This window comes from Thunnus thynnus, chromosome 4 (genome assembly GCF_963924715.1).
Source record: "Thunnus thynnus chromosome 4, fThuThy2.1, whole genome shotgun sequence".
Taxonomy (NCBI): domain Eukaryota; kingdom Metazoa; phylum Chordata; class Actinopteri; order Scombriformes; family Scombridae; genus Thunnus; species Thunnus thynnus.
The window spans coordinates 4,536,079-4,556,218 of record NC_089520.1 but is presented as its reverse complement, the minus strand read 5'-3'; the positions used below and the strand labels follow the sequence as shown (position 1 = coordinate 4,556,218).

General features: G+C 34.8%; 1 protein-coding gene and 1 long non-coding RNA gene across 3 annotated transcripts; one reads left to right on the top strand and one right to left on the bottom strand.

The window, feature by feature from the left end:
* Nucleotides 1-2,923: 2,923 nt before the first annotated feature.
* Nucleotides 2,924-7,882, top strand: LOC137180953 (polymeric immunoglobulin receptor-like). The gene is made up of 4 exons (XM_067586264.1): nucleotides 2,924-3,783; nucleotides 5,047-5,355; nucleotides 6,431-6,745; nucleotides 7,067-7,882. Exons 1-4 carry the CDS (start codon nucleotides 3,744-3,746, stop codon nucleotides 7,426-7,428), a joined length of 1,026 nt encoding a protein of 341 aa, XP_067442365.1. The 5' UTR covers nucleotides 2,924-3,743; the 3' UTR covers nucleotides 7,429-7,882.
* Nucleotides 7,883-12,075: 4,193 nt separating this feature from the next.
* On the bottom strand, nucleotides 12,076-13,183 carry LOC137182212 (uncharacterized). 2 transcript variants are annotated; one of them, XR_010928278.1, is made up of 3 exons: nucleotides 13,082-13,183; nucleotides 12,476-12,724; nucleotides 12,076-12,229 (listed from the first exon to the last, which is right to left on the bottom strand). It is a non-coding gene; the product is annotated as an uncharacterized lncRNA (long non-coding RNA). The 2 variants fall into 2 exon arrangements; XR_010928279.1 differs by having other exon boundaries at nucleotides 12,476-12,678.
* Nucleotides 13,184-20,140: the final 6,957 nt, after the last annotated feature.

Sequence of the window (20,140 nt, the reverse complement as noted above, 5' to 3'; positions counted from 1 at the left end):
ATCAAGACCTAAATACAATAGCTCTTTTTAGCTTCAAATAGCCTTTAAGTGGCAGGTTCTGAAGAATGATGGCAGTGTACACACAATATATAAAAAAATTCCCTCTGAAGAAGAGTGTCAGACAGAAATATTGGATAGTTAATTGTAATTACTGTCAAATACTGTTTATACACAGTAAATATCATACATTAATTTGAAAAGTCTGTAGATATATTGGATAGTTGCTTGTAATTACTTTCAAATAATGTTTATATAAAGTAATGATTATTAAAATTATGTTTTTGTAAGCCATTTTCACATGATCCTATTTTTTGTATAGTACAAAACCAATATTTACCATGAATTTACTGTAAATAGATGAGATAATCACATACAATTAAAGCCTAAAACTCTCAAGATACCATTAATGGGTGTTAAAGGAGGGTAATTTGAATATAATTTTACATAACATTTTTGTGTTTTACATCAAGAAATCTGTGCTTTGATGTGACTTATTCTTAAGGATAAATTGGATAATTCTATGAATTTACAAAAGAATACTGTATAAAACAAGCCTTTATTCAAATTAAGTAATTTTAAGGTTTTTCTTCAATGTTTTTCTTTTTTTGTGCAGACTTATACATTTGTTTAACATTCTAGCAATATTTTATCATGAATTTTTATTTTTATTTTACAATAGTAGTATTTTTTTTTTAAATTCTCTGTAGAATAACAAAAGGATTTTTTTTACTGTTATTTGACAGTAACTGTTTGGCAACTTTTGCTGCCAGACATTTTACCATTTTTTTACTTTTTTTTTTTTTTTTTTACATTAGATTTAAAGCTTTGCTGTAAAAAAACTAAAATTAAGTAATTGAATAATCCTGTTAAATAATTATAATATTCCATTATTTTAATTTACAGATTACAGCTTTTATTTTATGGTGAATATTTTTAATAAAAATAATTTACTGTGTTTTTATGGCATTTACACTTAATGTAGAAAAAACAAACAAACAAAAAAACTGTAAAATAATACAGTAAATTTCTTTGAAATAACTTTTTTTTTTTTTTTTTACAGTGTACTTCACACAAATAAATATTTATCTACAGCTCATGACTGACATTTGAGGAGAAACCGCTGGTCCATCTGAAAATAAAAGCAAACATTGCTACTGAAAAGTTTAAGTTTAAACTTAAATTTATTATTGATTATGCCTGATATACTGTGCCTTAGTTTATGTAGGCAGCAGATGTATTATATTATTCAGCAGGAAAAACAAAAAGCAATTTGCAGTTGTACTGCTCACCAAAAAATCAGAGCATTATTTACTTGGTTTATTATTTCAAGCCTTTTATTAAATTTCTATAACATCCCCAGAACTTACGTTCTTTTATGGAGCTCAAGTCACTGTTATATTTCAAAATATTCAGTTTCTATTTCTCTGTTATCAATATTGTACTCGTACCTAGTAACTTAATCCACATCTATTTATTTTATTTTAGTTTTAATTGTTATGTCGTAACATACAGTACTGTACTTCTGTTGCAGCTGCTCCACAGTTTGTGATATTTTTCTCATATATCAGTATAATAATACAGGAGCTGTGGTGGTGTGGATGAAGTAAAAGTTATTAACATTAATCAAACATCTTATGCTGGAAAAATTTCATTTCAGGACTTGTGTTTGTTTTTTTCCATATCTGTCATTGCAACTGACCTAACGGTTAACGTAAACGGTTAGCTAACATCTTTCATTTATGAAATTACATTATCTTTATTATTTTTTTAGTGATAGAAGTACTCAGATCCTTTACTTCGGTAAAAGTACAAATACAGCAATGTAAAAATACTCCAATACAAGACCTGCATGAAAAATCCTACTACATTAAAAGTACAGAAGTACAAAAGTATTACATATTATCTGCTTGATGTAGTTAAAGTATTGCAGTAAGAGTAGTGGTCTGGTCCCTCTGACTGATATATTATTATATATGACATTATTAGATTATTAATAATAACCAGTAGTTTCCAACCTTTTAGGCTTTTGACATCTTACAAAAAGCAGTGTGTAGTCGGGGTCATTTCAGATGCCTATGTAAGGGATAATGTACAGCGAGGGGGTCATTATTGTGAAATTAACTCCGACAGGGTGATACAGGATCCCGACGCGAAGCCCCTGAAGGGGTTCAAACCACTACTTTTACTGCAATACTTTAACTACATCAAGCTGATAATACTCATGTACGTTTACTGAAGTAGGATTTTTCATGCAGGACTTTTACTTGTAATGGGGGGTTTTTACTTTGTTGTGTTGGTACTTTCACGCAAGATTAGAGTACTTCTTCCACCACTGAAGATTTTCAATAAAGATGTGCTGAGAAAATGTAATAAAAATGTTTTAAGTCCTGTGTTATATAGCTAAAATTCAACAACTTCCTTAAAATAACAATTATGCTAAATTTCACTGACATGAGGGAATTTTTTAAAACTTCACACTGTTTGAGTGTTAAACCTTGCTTTATTCAAAGACATATTTTAAAAGTGTGTCAGTCTGATATTGCTTAACATATTTTCGAAACATCTCTAAAGAAATTCATCATGCCGTATTGTGTGCAGCTGACAGACAAATGGAAAGTTGTTGTAGCTCCACCCGACTTTATCCAGTCTGCCCAAATTTCACAGGCTTGACTCGAGTCCAGGCCAGAACACATCTACATGTCAATATTCAGTCACAGTCATAGCGACTCCTACTGACAACAGGAAGTCTTAAATGACAAACATCATCTGATTACATTGAATTTACATGGTGTGATCTATACGACATACAGCAACATGACGTATAATTAGTGGGTGTTCTCTAGCGCCACATAGTGGTTGCAGGAAGTAGTATTTAACTCCTTGGTGTAACATCCGATATTCATGACAACTCATATGCATGTGAGGCAACATCAACTTAATGTATTGCTGCATTAATGACCCACTTGTGTAGCACAGCCTATTGGCAACAGGAAGCAAGCCTTATATTACAAACTTCCTTTGATTTAAATGAAATTTAAAGTGTGTAGTCTAAATTTGATATGCTGCAACAAAATGTACATTTAGTGAATGTTTTCTAGCACCACATACTGGACCCAGGATATGATAGCTTTCTCCTACATGCAATCTCCAATATTCAGGAAAATGTACATTCGTGTCAGTTGTCCTCTAATAAAGGTATTGCTATATCATGTTGCTCCACAAGAACAGCACTTTGACTGCAGCACAGCCTGACGTGCACGAGGGTGCAAAGGCTCGATCATCGCTGCTTGCAGTTTTAATTTGCCTTTGTATTCCCTCTGTCACTTGTTTTGCATTGAGGAACTGTGCAGATACACATTTTCTGATGTAGATATACTTTATTTTATTATTTGCTGTGTCTCTCCTCCTCATACTGTAAGTTACTTTCTACCTGACACATCGTGTCTGCATCAGAGGATTTCTCTGAATCTAAGGTATTCTTCCTCTTTCTCCTCTTTCTCACCCCTTATTTGGTGTTTACTGTCGACATCAAGTAGCAATAATGAGGAAGGAGTTGTGTTTGAGACTTAAAAAAAAGGGGGAAGGATAGACAGAAAGGTGGGGCATGATATTTTTAGGCAACATCTAAAAATTCATGAAACACAACACTTGAGACAAACCAACTGTAGCAACAAGAAAAGAGGAAATAACCAACTATAGTTAACACTCGAGGACGAAGGATCTCAGTATCGAAGGCCAACATAATGAAGAACTTTCTTCTCCTCATCCTCTCACTAATGGCAGGTAAAAAGATTAATACCTGATTACAGATATTACAGACTAATGTATGTTATGTTTATATCCTGTTTATGCCATGTATGTGCGTATGAACCCATTTTTATTTCATGTCAACCAGGACTGTTTGAAAATGAAAGAAATATTTGATGTGAATAATTCCATTCAAGATTTATGATGAATTATAAATATCACAAAATACATTTTTGACAGTGTCCGCTATATATTTTATTTTAATTTAAAACAGTTTATTACAACTGATGAGTGAAATCTGTAAAGTTTTTAGTAAAACTGACAGCAACGTTAAGCTTTTAACAGCCTCATAATTAATAAACGACACAGGTGAAAACTGACAAAGAAAAACAAACATTTATGGTTCTCAAATTATATTTTACTCCACTTTTACTCAGGTCAAACTATGCCACTGACCTTTTTGATTTTATAGAGGTCAAGGGTGAACACCTAGAATGATCATAAACAATAATTGAACTATTTATATTTATATTTATAGCCTATTTCCCCATTTAAAAGAGAAACATCCAAACTTTAATGGGCATAACTATTTACAAGAAAGGGTTAAAACTAATTGTAATGGCTCTTTTTGCTTGTTAGGTCCAGGGCTATTGATTGACATATTGATATTTGATTGATGTGTGTGCAGAGTTTGTTTTCACGTTCATCTGCCGAATGAGGAAAGTTTTTCTGAGCTCACCTTTAAACTCAGTTTAATGTGTTTACGTAAGAGCATGATTTGTGATTTCACAACTAGTTTGTAACTTCCACAAGTGTGATGTGGAAACTTGAAGCCTCCAGTGCACAAATACTGGGCATGAACTTTACAGTGAAGGAGGAGACATCTGGTGTATATATTTGTCAGCGATGAAATACGAAGTCAAATTTATTTCAATTCTTATCTTGAATCATAAAGCCACTAGGATTTGAAAACCTGACTTTGGTGACTCCTGGTGGTTGAATCAAAAAATACACCGTGGCAGGCTACAGAGTATTTTATAAATTTATACTAAGATTTTATGAGTAGAGGCCTTTCAGAATCTTTGCAGAAATTACCACAAAACACTATATGTGTGAATAAAATTACACATTAAACAGGATCAATTGAACAACTTTGTGATCTATTGATTAATCCAGAAAGTCTGTTTACCAGCATGATGAGACAGTGGATGTTTTGTTGATACGGTTCTTACTCAGACTGTTCTGGGATTGTTTCAGTGTCTGACATGATGGGAACTTTTCTCTTTGTCTGATCAACAGGCTGTGAGGTCTCATCTGAAGTGAAGGGATGTGAAGGAGGATGGGTTGAACTCACCTGCATATACCCAAGAGAAGATCAGGAATATCAAAAGATAGAGGTTATTAATCCCAGAGGAGCAATCATACAAACCACTAAAAAGGATGTGTGGGAAAAGGACGACAGATTTTCCCTGTACCATGATACAAGAAATAAAAACCTCAGGATGGCGATTAAACAACTTAAAAGTGATGACTCTGGGGAGTACAACTGTAAATTTTACCCAAGACCTCACTCATCTCCTGAAACCCAGAAACTGGAACTGAAAGTCGGTAAGAGATGCTGCATCTGTATCAAAGACAGAGTGAAGTTTAACAAAACATCACTAAGAAAACATGAAGAAAACTAACAAAAATGTAACAACACAACACACAGGCATCAGGCATTGAAAGACATTTCAGAAATGTATCTGTATTTTGGTTGCACATTAATTACATTATATATATCCCATTGGGGTGGAAATCTTTGGGAATCTCACAAATTCGATTCCTATTCTTTGTGTCACGATTCAATTCAGAATTGATTACTGATTTAAAGTCAATTCTTGATTCAATAAATAATAAGAGAGGGACTATTTTTGGCTCTTCTGATGCTTCCTTCAATGCACTGTGTGTCATTCACTGGTCCGTGTCCACTGAACTTTAATATGAAACATAACTTTAGATTAAAAGGTCTTGATGAAGGTCACGTCTGACAAACAGAAAAAAGTAGAGAAAAGTGTGTGAAAGTTTGCAGCTTTTTGATTTAGAAAAGTGAACTGCATTCATTTGGAAGCATCTTAGTCTTCTTCCGTATAATAATAATGAAATGAAAGTGTCATTTACTTACCAACATCACTGGTTTAATGTCTTTTGTAAAAACACAAGTTGGTCTGCGTGTTTTGGAGTAAGGAGGGGAAAAAGCGAAACGCTCCGCTCTGTTGTTAACGTTCTGTCTTCAGTTTGCACTGCAGCCGACTTTCTTCACTTCTTCAGTTGGTTGAAGTTTTGTAAAGTGCTGCAGTGTGGTCAGTTTCATGGTGCAGTTGGGTGCTTTGCTAACATTAGTCTCTGGGTGATAGGGTACAAAGTATTCAGAAAATAATTCACCTTTTCCTGAAGACTGTATTAAGTCAATACATTTAAAAAGCTTGTCTATTTTGAAGATGAGCAACAAAGTAACTAAAAATGGAAATCAATTTGCTATGAAGCAAACATAACAGGACAGGAGAGGCAGATATAATGAATAGATAAATGCACATGATGCACCCTTTACTGTATATGAGCGTGATGATACATTTCCAACATGTGTTAGCAAAGTATTACAATGTTCAGTTTTGCATGTTTTACTTTTCTTTTTTCTTTGCAGTGAAAGATGGCTGCCGGACACCATTTAATCAAACTGCGTACAGAACAGCTAAAACCACCATCACATGTGATTTCCCTAAAAAATACTCCTATGTCAAGTTTATCTGCAAAGACAACAATGAAATCTTGGAGGAGATTTTATCAACACAATCTTCTGTAAAGTCAAACGGGACATTCACTCTCACAGACACCAACAGCTTCAACATGTCCATCAGTAATGTGAGCTCACAGCATGCTGGTGTCTACTGGTGTGGAGTCAAATCAAAGGAAGGAAGTTACAGAGCTTCACTCAGAAAAATACAACTGGAGATTAAAAGTGAGTAATACAGATTCAGCTCTCCTCTACTGGTTAGAGGCTTTTTTCTGACTTTCATTTTCTGTTTATCAGTGAAACATGACTCAACACAACAGGTGATTTAAAAGACATTAACACAAATTTATACACATTCAGATGTCGTATTGGCAGCCGACAAAATGGTTTGGCTGACACTTGATATTTAATAAAATGCAACTATCATAAAAAATATGTAAATATGCGTACAGATAACAGTGAAAGTTGAAGTGAAATAAAGAAAGTGAGATGCCAAAAATGCCAAAGAGTCCGAATTAGAATTTGTCTTTGTCTTTCTATCCACAGATATTACAAGCCTCAAGAGATCCCAAACTAGTGGACAAAGTTTCACATACTGGTGTGAGTACCCACAAGATGCTCCCATTAAGAAATTCATCTGTAAGGGAGAAGATCCATCTATATGTCAACCTCTATGGAGCACCTCAAAGCGCAGGACGAACACTGGGAATTTTTCAATGGAGGATGACAGAGAGAGGAGAAAAATCACCATAACTGTGATAAACGTAACAACAGACGACACTGGGACATACTGGTGTGGAGCAGTAAACACTGACAATAGACACAGTAACCCATTCTTCAACAAACTGGAGATGATTGTAGGTGAGTGGACAAATGCTGCGGCCACAGGTTTGTTGTTTTGTGTGTAAATTGAGATATTTTGATTTTTAAATGTTTTTTTTCATTATAATTTTTCTCGATTCTTTAAATGATAAGACTGGTGATTTTCTATATTCTCTTATTGTCAACAAATCTCATTTGCAATGCCACACCAACAATGATATATCTTATTCCTCTGTGCCGTAGACCTCCATTGTTGTCTAAAAACTATTAAAAACAAGTCAATGAGCCGCACTGATGCACTTTCTGAGTGCAATCACCACATCAGTGTATAATCCACAGCACACTTCATTCACCCTGCATCACTCACTCAAAACATTTAAAGCCTCTTGAAAGGCAAATCCATGATTGGCTATTAATTATGTAATTTGGGATCTAATGTGCATATAGTAAACACCTAAAAAGTATGAGAACATAGCCTTTGACATAGCCCATGGAATTCTTTAGAAAGTCTCTCTCTCTTCCCTTGTTACTGGGTTGCAGTTAGGCAGGGCTAAGCAAGGGAACTTATTATGTAATAAATACCTGCCCAATCATATTTAGGAGAAAGATGATTGGCGTGGCTATCCGGCCCAGCTGACTTCACAACACTTTCTCTCGTCAAAAGAAAAGAAAAGAATTTCATCAACAAATGCATCCCTGCAACCAAAATGAAATTTCCATTTATCATTATTTAGGCCAAGACACACAGATGTCTAAGGAATGGTGTCATTGAGCTCCACTGACATTTTTTCTGTATTTAATTTTTTAATTAGACACTAACCCAACAGTGAAGTCAAAAATCCTCTACGGCCAACTGGATGATGTCCATTTAAACTCAGAAAACAACAAAATGTCCACATACAAGGGTTTTATCACTGTCTATTTAAAGTAACCACCTTACAGTAATGTAAATTACATACAATATTGTGCAGTAAATCTCAATACAACAAATGAAAGTCATTTAGGAATTATTACTGTCTGGTCACAGCATTTCATCCAACTTACATCTGTGTGACAATCCATCTTTATTTTGTTTTAATTTATCATTTCATGTAGTAACATGTTCTAATGTAGATACTCAACAGTGAGTTAATGATATTTTTGATATTTTTCTGAACAGTAGCATGTATTATTTTAAATATATTTGACAGTTAAGTATATTAATATTTAACTGTCAAAATTGAAATGTGTGCTATTAATCATTTTGTAGGTTAAGTGACACTTTTTAACAATGTTATTCTTTAAATAATCTATGTCAGGCAAAAGAGAAACGATAGTTAAACATATGTGTTTATATGAATATAATAACATTTTTCAGATGACAGATTTCTTCACTTTTTTCTTAAATACAAACTTTATTTTCTCCTTTGCTACCCCCGTTTGATTTAAAACATTTTAAATCTACTGTTGTTTGCAAAAACAACTTAAAGTTCTGACTGTTTGCTTTTCAGTGTCACCAACCTCCTCACCTTTATGCTTTGTGCTCCTGATTTTTTCTGTATTTAATTTTTAATTAGAAACTAACCCAACAATGAAGTCAAAAATCCTCTACAGCCAACTGGATGATTTCCATTAAAACTCAGAAAAAAAAAAAAATATATATATGGGTTTCTCACTGTCTGTGCACTTTTGGCCTCTATTTAAAGTAACCACCTTACAGTAATATAAATTACATACAACATTGTGCAGTAAATCTCAATACAACAAATAAAGGTCATTTAGAAATAATTAGTGTCTGGTCACAGCATTTCATCTAACATTTTAAATCTACTATTGTTTGCAAAAACAACTTAAATGAAGTTCTGACTGTTTGCTTTTCAGTGCCACCAACCTCCTCACCTTCATTTGGTAAGAAAAGACCCAGAGTCTTTAATCAGTCATGGTAAAATACCACTAACTACAAACATTTCATCAGTTGTGATCTGGATGTTAATGTTGTGTGCTGGTGCTCCTGATGGTCATTTTTATTCATGTCTGATATCATCTTAATGTCTGGTTTTCTCACACAGATCAGACATCTTGGTTGACCATTTCTGTGGCTCTCTGTTTGGATCTGCTGCTGTTGCTGCTTATGTTCATCGCATTCTTTGTCTACGAACGTAAGAGAGTTCATCACTGGTTTTCAGTCTTCAAACACCTCACATACAAACAGACCCCAAAAAACACATTTTTTTCACTTTATAACATTTTGTAGGGATGATGTAATAGGGCTGACACTATTTACTCGAAAATCCAACTAAGGTTCAAACGTGGAAAAAATGAAATATTAAATCTGTAATCATCTGTCTGATTTAGAGATTCTCAGTGTCGACAGTCTGTGCCTTAAATATATCTTCTTTATCTTCTTATTCTTATATATATATATATATATATATATATATATATATATATATATATATATATATATATATATATATATATATATATATATATATATTGTATTGTATTTAATGGGACAATGTGCAGTATGTAATGATAAATTGACATTTGATGTACAACTTCAGATTTAGCTTCAAGTTAATTTTCATTTAATATGTAATGGAAGCAGGATATTTGGATATTTTACAGTTTAACAATGAACTTTATTGTCCTAAATGACATCAGTGCACTGAAACAGTAAGCTTCAATTGGAATTTAATAACTATAAATAATCATTAAAAAAAACACAAATAGAACAAAAATATATTTCTGTATATTAAACTTGAATTAAGAAAAAAGATCAAATATATAATATATAAATGATGCCTATATAACTTTAAAAAATAAAAAAAATAAAAAAAACATATAGACACATATCGGACAACATATACACCAATAGTGATATATCTGTGATATATAGTATATCTACTATTTTACACCATCTCTCACACTGGCCTGTGGAAAGACTCAAGGTTTCTAATGTTTTGCACTCTATGAAGTGAACTAAGCAGGGCAAAACCAAATATGTCTGCTCTGTTCCACATAGAAATAAAGGTGGAACAAAATCCAGTGTGACTTTGTGAAAAACATATTTTAGGATAAGCCAGGCGGGTTGCATTTGAATTTGATCAAACTAATTATGTTAGGTCACATTTGTTCAAACATGATTTTTTTGTAATATCTGAAAAGGACATTTTGATGGATTCTGTTACAGTTTTAGGCAGAGACAGAGACCAGCATTAGTGTGCCAGCTTTTAGCTCACTCTAACAAAGTTACCTTGCTTACAATAAGAAGCTGTTCAAAGACACACTATACTCTGTAGTGTTATCTTTTACTATACACTATACTGTATCTTCATCTAAAGCTACAGGTAATATAACATCAGTTGAGGGAATATTTAATTGAAGTGAATAGTGTGCATTGATGGTAACTGCTCTTTCATTTTACTACAATTCTTTTGCTCCCTTCTGTTTCTTCTTATGTCCAACAGGTTTTGCACCTTGTAAAAACACAAGAAACAAAGCATGAAGGAAAAGCAAAGAGGTCAGTGTATGTTTGTATATGTGTGTGGTCATTTATATTCAAGCTGCAGTTACATTTAAACATGCAAAATGCCTCAGTGTTACATCATGAGATGCACATTATATAAATTACAGAAACACCCACATTTATGTGGGTCTTGCCATAAACAAGTCAGGTTGAGTCCAGACTTGGTTTAGAGATACTGCAGGCACCAGTTTACTAAACTGGACTCTGTGTGGTGGTGTCCATCAAGTGTACCATCAAGGTTTTATTTGTTTGTTTACTTTACTGAAAACTACATCATACAATCAGTATTGACAGTGTTGATTGTCACGATAGCGAATGTGCTACTGAGACTACACATGTTGCATTCTCCTACAGATGGAATCAAATCTATCAGGAGATACAGGAACACTCCTGAAAGCCAGACTCAAGACCTGCGCTGCACTTGATTCACATCACTGGTATCTTTAAGACAGGGACCTCTACCTGCTGCACTGCTCCATCCTCAACTTTCACATCAACTATGACCGAGCGATCTGTGACATACATATCCCCAAAACCAGCTTCTAGTGCTGTTGATATTCCTCCACTGGCTCCCAGTTGCTGCCCGCATCAAATTCAAAAACCTGACACTTGCTTACAAAACAGCAACTAAAACGTCTCTTGCCTACCTGAACTCCCTCATTCAGGTCTACACTCCCTCCTGCCCATTACGCTCTTCCAATGAGGACCCTAAGTCACTAGCTAGACTCTTCTCCTCTGTAGTTCCCCGGTGGTGGAACGAGTTACCAAACTCTGTTTGATCTGCAGAGTCCTTCTCAATCTTTAAGAAAAGACTAAAGACCCAGCTCTTTCGCGAACACCTGTGCATTAGATGGACTGTAAGTAGAGAAAAAACAAGAAAAACAAATAAAAAAAACCAAAACAAAACAAACTCCGCCCCCCCTGAAAAAAATGCTTCCATGCACTCAAATCATTGCCTTGTTGTACTGCCTGTTGGAATCTACATCCTATCGGGCCCAAACTTAAGCTTTATGGCACTTACTCATGTTGTTGTCTCCTGCTTGTGTTGTATCAGTCTCATATGTACATCGCTTTGGATAAAAGCATCTGCTAAATGAAAAATATAAATGTAAATGTAAATCACACAATTACTCAATGGCACTATTTAGCTACCAGTTGTTGTTTGTTTGTTGGCTTGAGGTTGTTTTAAGCATGTGCTTACCAACAATAAAGACAATAAAGACACAAAAATGTCTTTTAATAAACTTTACTGCTGTTTAGGCTACAACTGATACAAAAGATAAATCCTCAGTGATGAAATGGCAGGACACTCCATGACTGGTCCACACATCAGCTGTCAATGTGAGGGAGCTGTTGACCTCTTTTATGATCTCCTTCACCTTTAAGGACATCAGAAGAGAAATGATTTTAGTTCAAATTTTGAAGTGAAAAGCAGTCTATAAAGTAAATATTCAACATAACATTTATGGATTTTTATTTACATCATTGTTGTCATTTTATGATTTAATCAAATTAAATTATTGATCAGTGGTCTTAATATTATTTATTTGTGAAATCTGTTTATTTAATTGCTTATATCAAATATATAATTGCTATTGTTTGGTGTGTATGTGTGTAACACTAACCTTCAGAAAGGCTGTCTCATATTTCTTCTCCATCAAGTGGGTGAAAAAGGTTCAGGATGGCAGGGTATATTTGGGTTTGAACTGGTGAATCTTTTGTTGAAACCCTTCACCATCAACCATGGAGAGTGGTCTCATGTCATTGACCAGCATGTTTAATATTGAGTTTTGAGGGCAGTTGCTTGCTGTGGAGTACACGTCTGCTTCTTTTGCAGAAAACCATCCATGGTACCTTTAGTCTTCTTAGTAAGACTGCATAAATTTGATTAAAAAAATAAATCTAATCTAAATCTAAAAATTGAGAAAGGATACATTTGAGCAATATTTTGTCTTGACTTATAACATTAACTTGAGGGACTGAAAATGTAAACAAGAGTGCTGGCGTAATGTACCAATAGCACCAATTAACATAAAAAATAAGTAAACAAGTGAAAAAGAGTACTGCATCATTGTAACTTTGGATTGTGAAGTTAAATAATACAGTTGATGTTCAAAAGAGATATACGTCTCATTTTTTCTATAGCACTACAGTACTATATTAATGTTAAAAGCTGAGACAACTCCGTCTATACATAGCTAGCTATCTAGCTAACAAGCTAAATATCTTACCAAGGCGAGTCTACATTGTCCTGATCTCAAACATGCCTCCTCTTCAAATGCTCATGCATTACAGACTTGCTCCCATGATATGTGAGATCAGCTTTACAAAACTTGCAGCCTCACCTGTCGCCTCCCACTATTCACTGTAACGCATGTGCAACTCTCAGCAGAGATAGGTAGAAAGCGAGATGACTCACTCCATACAAAAAACAATGTTGTTCAGCTCCACAGCGTGAAAAAGACGTGTGATGACGTAACCGATAATTATCGACAATTGAATTCTTCTGTGACTAATTTTGTTATCGATTTTTGTCAACATTGTTGACTAATTGTTGCACCCCTAGTTGTATGCAGCGAAGGTGGCTAAACTACTGATAGAAAAAACTTGAGTCTTACAGGGAAAGACTCCCCGTCCTTCTGAGTCGATGCATCAGTCTGAAGTGCAGACTCTTAAGTAAATTTAATACATTTTTCTCTTATTCAGAGCTCTGTGAATTACATTCATATACCAAACCAGACAAAAATGAATTGTCTTTTCCTACAACTACCCAGGCAACTCAACTATTTTTGACCCTTGTTTGTATCCTCTTCTGTTGTACAATGACATTATCCTAAAGAAATGTTAAATGTTAATTAATCTCAGTCAAGTAAGTAAAGTTTAGTTTAGTTAACCATGTAGATCTAGTTAAATTAAGGGCCCCTTATGTCACATCCTGCCTGGCCGACTCGTTGTGTTTTTGTGTTCTTTGGGTTTCCTGTGTTGCACTTCTGTTGAGTCCTTCTGGTCATATGTTTTGCTTGTTGCGTTGTGTACTTGGGTTTGTGTTCGTGGGTATTCTTGGATGGGTTAGTGTAGGTCACGTTGAGAGTTTGTATTTTCTGGGTTTTGGTTTTCTGTTGCTCTGTTTCCCTTGTGTGTTCTGTGCTCCTCCACACCTGCCCTGTGTTAGCCTCATCAGCCCTGCCCTGCGTCCTGTGTTTCCTCAGCCAATCGGCTCCCTGTCTGTTCACTCCCCTCTCCTGAGTTCTCCACCCATCTCCCCACCTGCACCTCATCTCCTTGTTAGTTCAGTTTCTTTTTAAGTCCTGGTTTTCTGTTCAGTACTTGTTGGATTGTTTGTTATACTTGTTCTGTTTCACCCTGTGCTGACCTGACCTTTGCATTATTAAAAGAAGATTTCTGCCAACTCTGCATTCTGGTCTCTGCATTTGGGTCCGTTCCTGCTAAACCTCGTGACAAACTTACTCTGTGTATAAGGAAGGACGTGGTTAAAAAAAAAAGGCAACGATTTGACAGACAAAATACCAGTTGACTCAGTGTGATAAAACTGTTGTGGTTTCAACAGGAAGCATGAGCTGTTTGTTCCACCGAAATAAAGCATCATCATCAACAGTACAAGTGAATGGCCAAGAGAAAAGTAATGATAGAAAATTGCACACTTTGTACAGACGTTTGCTAATTTCACTCTGTACTTTAAGATGGAACGAAATGACAGAAGCCATAAATGTGATATTCACACCTATTTATAATATTACTTCAATTGAAAGCTGCAAGAGATGTTACACTAAGCTCATTTTTACTTTGATGTCCTATTTTAGCATACAAACCTGACACTGATGTTGCCTAATGCCTTTACTTAGAGTGTGGTTGATGGTTCATTGTGTCAACAAGCAGCACTGAAGTCCTGAAGAACCAAAACAATTCTCAAAATCAACAACTGACTCTTTAATATGAGGTGCTCAGAAACCAGACTGAAATACCACAAACAAACAAACAAAAATAAACATTTACATTTTATTATACGTGATGATTTATAAAAAAAAGACACAAGGTAAAAGCAAAGAATGCTGTCAGCTGAGTGGCTGGTTTTGGGGATATGTATGTCACAGATCGCTCGGTCATAGTTGATGTGAAAGTTGAGGATGGAGCAGTGCAGCAGGTAGAGGTCCGTGTCTTAAAGATACCAGTGATGTGAATCAAGTGCAGCGCAGGTCTTGAGTCCGGCTTTCAGGAGTGTTCCTGTATCTCCTGATAGATTTGATTCCATCTGTAGGAGAATGTAACATGTGTAGTCTCAGTAGCACATTCGCTATCGTTACAATCAACACTGTCAATACTGATTGTATGATGTAGTTTTCAGTAAAGTAAACAATCAAATAAAACCTTGATGGTGCACTTGATGGACACCACCACGCAGAGTCCATTTAGTAAACTGGTGCCTGCAGTATCTCTAAACCATATTTGAACTCGACCTGATTTGTTTATGGCAAGACCCACATAAATGTAGGTGTTTCTGTAATTTACATAATATGCATCTCATGCTGTTAAATGTAACTGACCACACACACATATACAAACATACACTGACCTCTTTGCTTTTCCTTCATTCTTTGTTTCTTGTGTTTTTACAAGGTGCAAAACCTGTTGGACATAAGAAGAAACAGAAGGGAGCAAAAGAATTGTAGTAAAATGAAAGAGCAGTTACCATCAATGCACAGTATTCACTTCAATTAAATATTCCCTCAACTAATGTTATATTACCTGTAGCATTAGATGAAGATACCGTATATTGTATAGTAAAAGGTAACATTACAGAGTATAGTATGTCTTTGACCAGCTTCTTATTGTAAACAAGGTAACTTAGTTAGAGTGAGCTAAAAGCCAGCACACTGATGCTGGTCTCTGTCTCTGCCTAAAACTGTAACAGAATCCATAAAAACACCTTTTTTAGGTATTACAAATCAGGTTTGAACAAATGTGACCTAACATAATTAGTTTGATCAAAGTCAGATGCAAATGCCTGGCTTATCCTAAAATATGTTTTTCTCAAACTCACTGGATTTTGTTCCACCTTTATTTCTATGTGGAACAGAGCAGACATATTTGGTTTTACCCTGCTTAGTTCACCTCATAGAGTTCAAAACATCAGAAACCACGAGTCTCTCCACAAGCCAGTGTGAGAGATGGTGTAAAATAGTAGAGCTGATATTGGCCTATCACAGATATATCGGTATTGGTATATATGTTGTGCCAATAATTAAAAAAAAAAAATTATATAGGCAGCATTTAATATCAAGTTTAATATACAGAAATATATTTTTGTTGTATTTGTGTTTTTTTATTTATATTTATTTATAATTATTAAATTCCAAGTGAAGCTTACTGTTTCAGTGCACTGATGTCATTTAGGACAATAAAGTTTATTTTTAAACTGTAAAATATCCAAATATCCTGCTTCCATTACATATTACGTGAAAATTAGTTTGAAGATAAATCTGGTGCAGTACATCAAATGTCAACATTTATGTTTCATACTGTACATCGTCCCATTAAATACAATACAATACAATCTTTGTCAAAAGTGTTTGATATTTGAGGGATCATTGCAAAAAATGTGCGTTTATGTATATAGTCTGTATATATATATATATATGTATTTATATATATAACAATAAGAAGATAAAGAAGATATTATTATTATTACATTTATCTGAATTTTTTTACTCCCTAATACATATCAGTCAGATTCTATAAAATAGACCTCATTCAGTAAATACTGACTGTATATATCCTTATTTATATAACTACATACCAAAATAACACCCCCTGCTGGAGTATAAGGCACTGACTGTTGACACTGAGAATCTTTAAATCAGACAGATGATTACAGATTTAATATTTCATTTTTTCCACATTTGAACCTTAGTTGGATTTTCAAGTAAATAGTGTCAGCCCTATTACATTATCCCTACAAAATGTTATAAAGTGAAAACAAATGTGTTTTTTGGGGTCTGGTTCTATGTGACTGGAGGAGTCTGAAGATTGAAAACCAGTCATGAACTCTCTTACGTTCGTAGACAAAGAATGCGATGAACATAAACAGCAACAGCAGCAGATCCAAACAGAGAGCCACAGCAATGGTCAACCAAGATGTCTGATCTGTGTGACAAAACCAGACATTAAGATGATATCAGACATGAATAAAAATGACCATCAGGAGCACCAGCACACAACATTAACATCCAGATTACAAATGATGAAATGTTTGTAGTTGGTGGTATATAATCATGACCAATTAAAGACTCCTCTTCTTACCAAATGAAGGTGAGGAGGTTGGTGGCACTGAAAAGCAAACAGTCAGAACATTTAAGTTGTGTAGTGTAACAGTAGATTAAAAATGTTTAAAATTAAACTGGGATAGCGAGGGAGAAAATAAAGTTTGTATTTAAGAAAAAACTGAAGAAATCTGAAAAACGTTATTATATTCATATAAACACATATGTTTAACTATCGTTTCTCTTTTGCCTGACATAGATTATTTAAAGAATGACATTCTTAAAAGTGTCATTTAACCCACAAAATGATTAAAGCACACATTTTAATTTTGTCAGTTAAATATTAATATACTTAACTGTCAAATATATTTAAAATAATACATGCTACTGTTATATCAGAAAAATATCATTAACTCACTGTTGAGTATCTACATTAGAACATGTTACTACATGAAATGATAAATTAAAACAAAGTAAAGATGGATAGTCACACAGTTCTAAGTTGGATGAAATGCTGTGACCAGACAGTAATAATTCCTAAATGACCTTCATTTGTTGTCTTGACATTTACTGTACAATGTTGTAATGTTGTATGTAATTTACATTACTGTAAGGTGGTTACTTTAAATAGACAGTGATAAAACCCTTGTATTTGGACATTCTGTTGTTTTCTGAGTTTTAATGGACATCATCCAGTTGCCCGTAGAGGATTTTCGACTTCACTGTTGGGTTAGTGTGCAATTAAAAAATTAAATACAGAAAAAATGTCAGTGGAGCTCAATGACACAATTCCTTGGACATCTGTGTGTCTTGGCCTAAATAATGATAAATGGAAATTTCATTTTGGTTGCAGGAATGCATTTGTTGATGAAGTTCTTTTCTTTTATTTTGACTCTTAAATGTTTTGAGTGAGTGATGCAGGGTGAATGAAGTGTGCTGTGGATTATAAACTGATATGATGATTGCATTCAGAAAATTTTTTTAAAGCATAAGGCTGGCGATTTTCTATTTTTCTCTTATTGTCAACAAATCTCACGTGCAGAGCCAAACCAACAATGATATATCTTATTCCTCTGTGCCGTAGACCTCCATTGTTGTCCAAAACTATTTAAAACAAGTCAATGAGTCACATCGTTGCACTGGGTGACATGTTCCTTCATTATGAAGAGTTTGGTCGAGTTGGTTTGTTCAGAAATGGCTCCAGAGACTAATAACAGCAATCATGTTTTCAGTCTCAGGAGAGCAGTTAAATGGGTGGAAGTAAAGATGGTGGAAATGCCAATTAAACTCCTCCCCCCACACCTACTCCGACGGCGGGGGTGGGGTGGGGGGCTGTACATGGCCATTTCTGTAACTTTCCTAAACTGACAAGTCAACATTCGCACCCACTTCATGCTGTGATTGGCCAGTTGTGTGGAGTTCATTCTTGATGCAACTACTTCTGTCAATTTTCATGTGACCAAACAGAGTTCAACACTATGAATGTCTTCCAGGATGGAACGTCAGAAAACAAGCACCGTTATCACTGTATGATTTAAACCATTGACTGATTAAACAATGTCACGTCTCCTCCGTCCCCCTCCCCTCTCTTTGACAATCAGCTGTTTGGAACAACTATAAACACATTCGTTTTCCAACGTGGTCAGACAACACGTCTTAAGAACCACCATAAATTGTGCTTAAGGCAGACGCCACTGAGCATGTGCAGGGACACGGTTCAGTTTACAGTACTTAGCTAGCTTGTTGTGCTACATATCACAACCGCTTTACTTTGTACTTCATTGTACATTGTAAAGAACTTTAGTTTCTAAAACAAACTTAAGTGTCCAAACTCTTCATAATGAAGGAACATGTCACCCAGTGCAGCGGTGTGGCTTACTGACATGTTTTTAATAGTCTTTGGACAACAACGGCGGTCTACGGCACAGAGGAATAAGATATATCAGGCTTTGGATACACACACAATTCAATTAATCGTTGGTTTGGCTCTTCACATAAGATTTGTTGACAGTAAGAGAATATAGAAAATCGCATATAAAGAATTGAGAAAAATTATCATGAAAAAAATAATTTAAAAATGAAAACATCCAATTTAAAAACAACAAACCTGTTGCAGCAGCATTTGTCCACTCACCTACAGTCATCTCCAGTCTGTTGAAGAATGGGTTACTGCGTCTATTGTCAGTGTTTTGTGCTCCACACCAGTATGTCCCAGTGTCATCTTTTGTTAAGTTTCTCACAGTTATGGTGACATTTCCCCTCTTTTTGACATCCTCCACTGAAAACTTCCCAGTGTTCGTCCTGCGCTTTGAGGTGCTCCATAAATATTGACACACAGATGGATCTTCTCCCTTACAGATGAATTTCTTAATGGGAGCACCTTGTGGGTACTCACACTGGTATGTCAAAGTTTGCCCAATAGTTGGGGATCTCTTGAAGCTTGTAATATCTGTGGATAGAAAGACAAAGACAAATTCTAATTCAAACTCTTTGGCATTTTTGGCATCTCACTTTCTTTATTTCACTTCAACTTTCACTGTTATCTGCACGCATATTTACATATTTTTTATGATAGTTGCATTTTATTAAATATCAAGTGTCAGCCAAACCATTTGTCGGCTGCCAATACGACATCTGAATGTGTATAAATTTGTGTTAAAGTCTTTTAAATCACCTGTTATGTTGAGTCATGTTTCACTGATAAACAGAAAATGAAAGTCAGAAAAAAGCCTCTAACCAGTAGAGGAGAGCTGAATCTGTATTACTCACTTTTAATCTCCAGTTGTATTTTTCTGAGTGAAACTCTGTAACTTCCTTCCTTTGATTTGACTCCACACCAGTAGACACCAGCATGCTGTGAGCTCACATTACTGATGGACATGTTGAAGCTGTTGGTGTCTGTGAGAGTGAATGTCCCGTTTGACTTTACAGAAGATTGTGTTGATAAAATCTCCTCGCAAATTCCATTGTTGTCTTTGCAGATAAACTTGACATTGGAGTTGTATTTGTTAG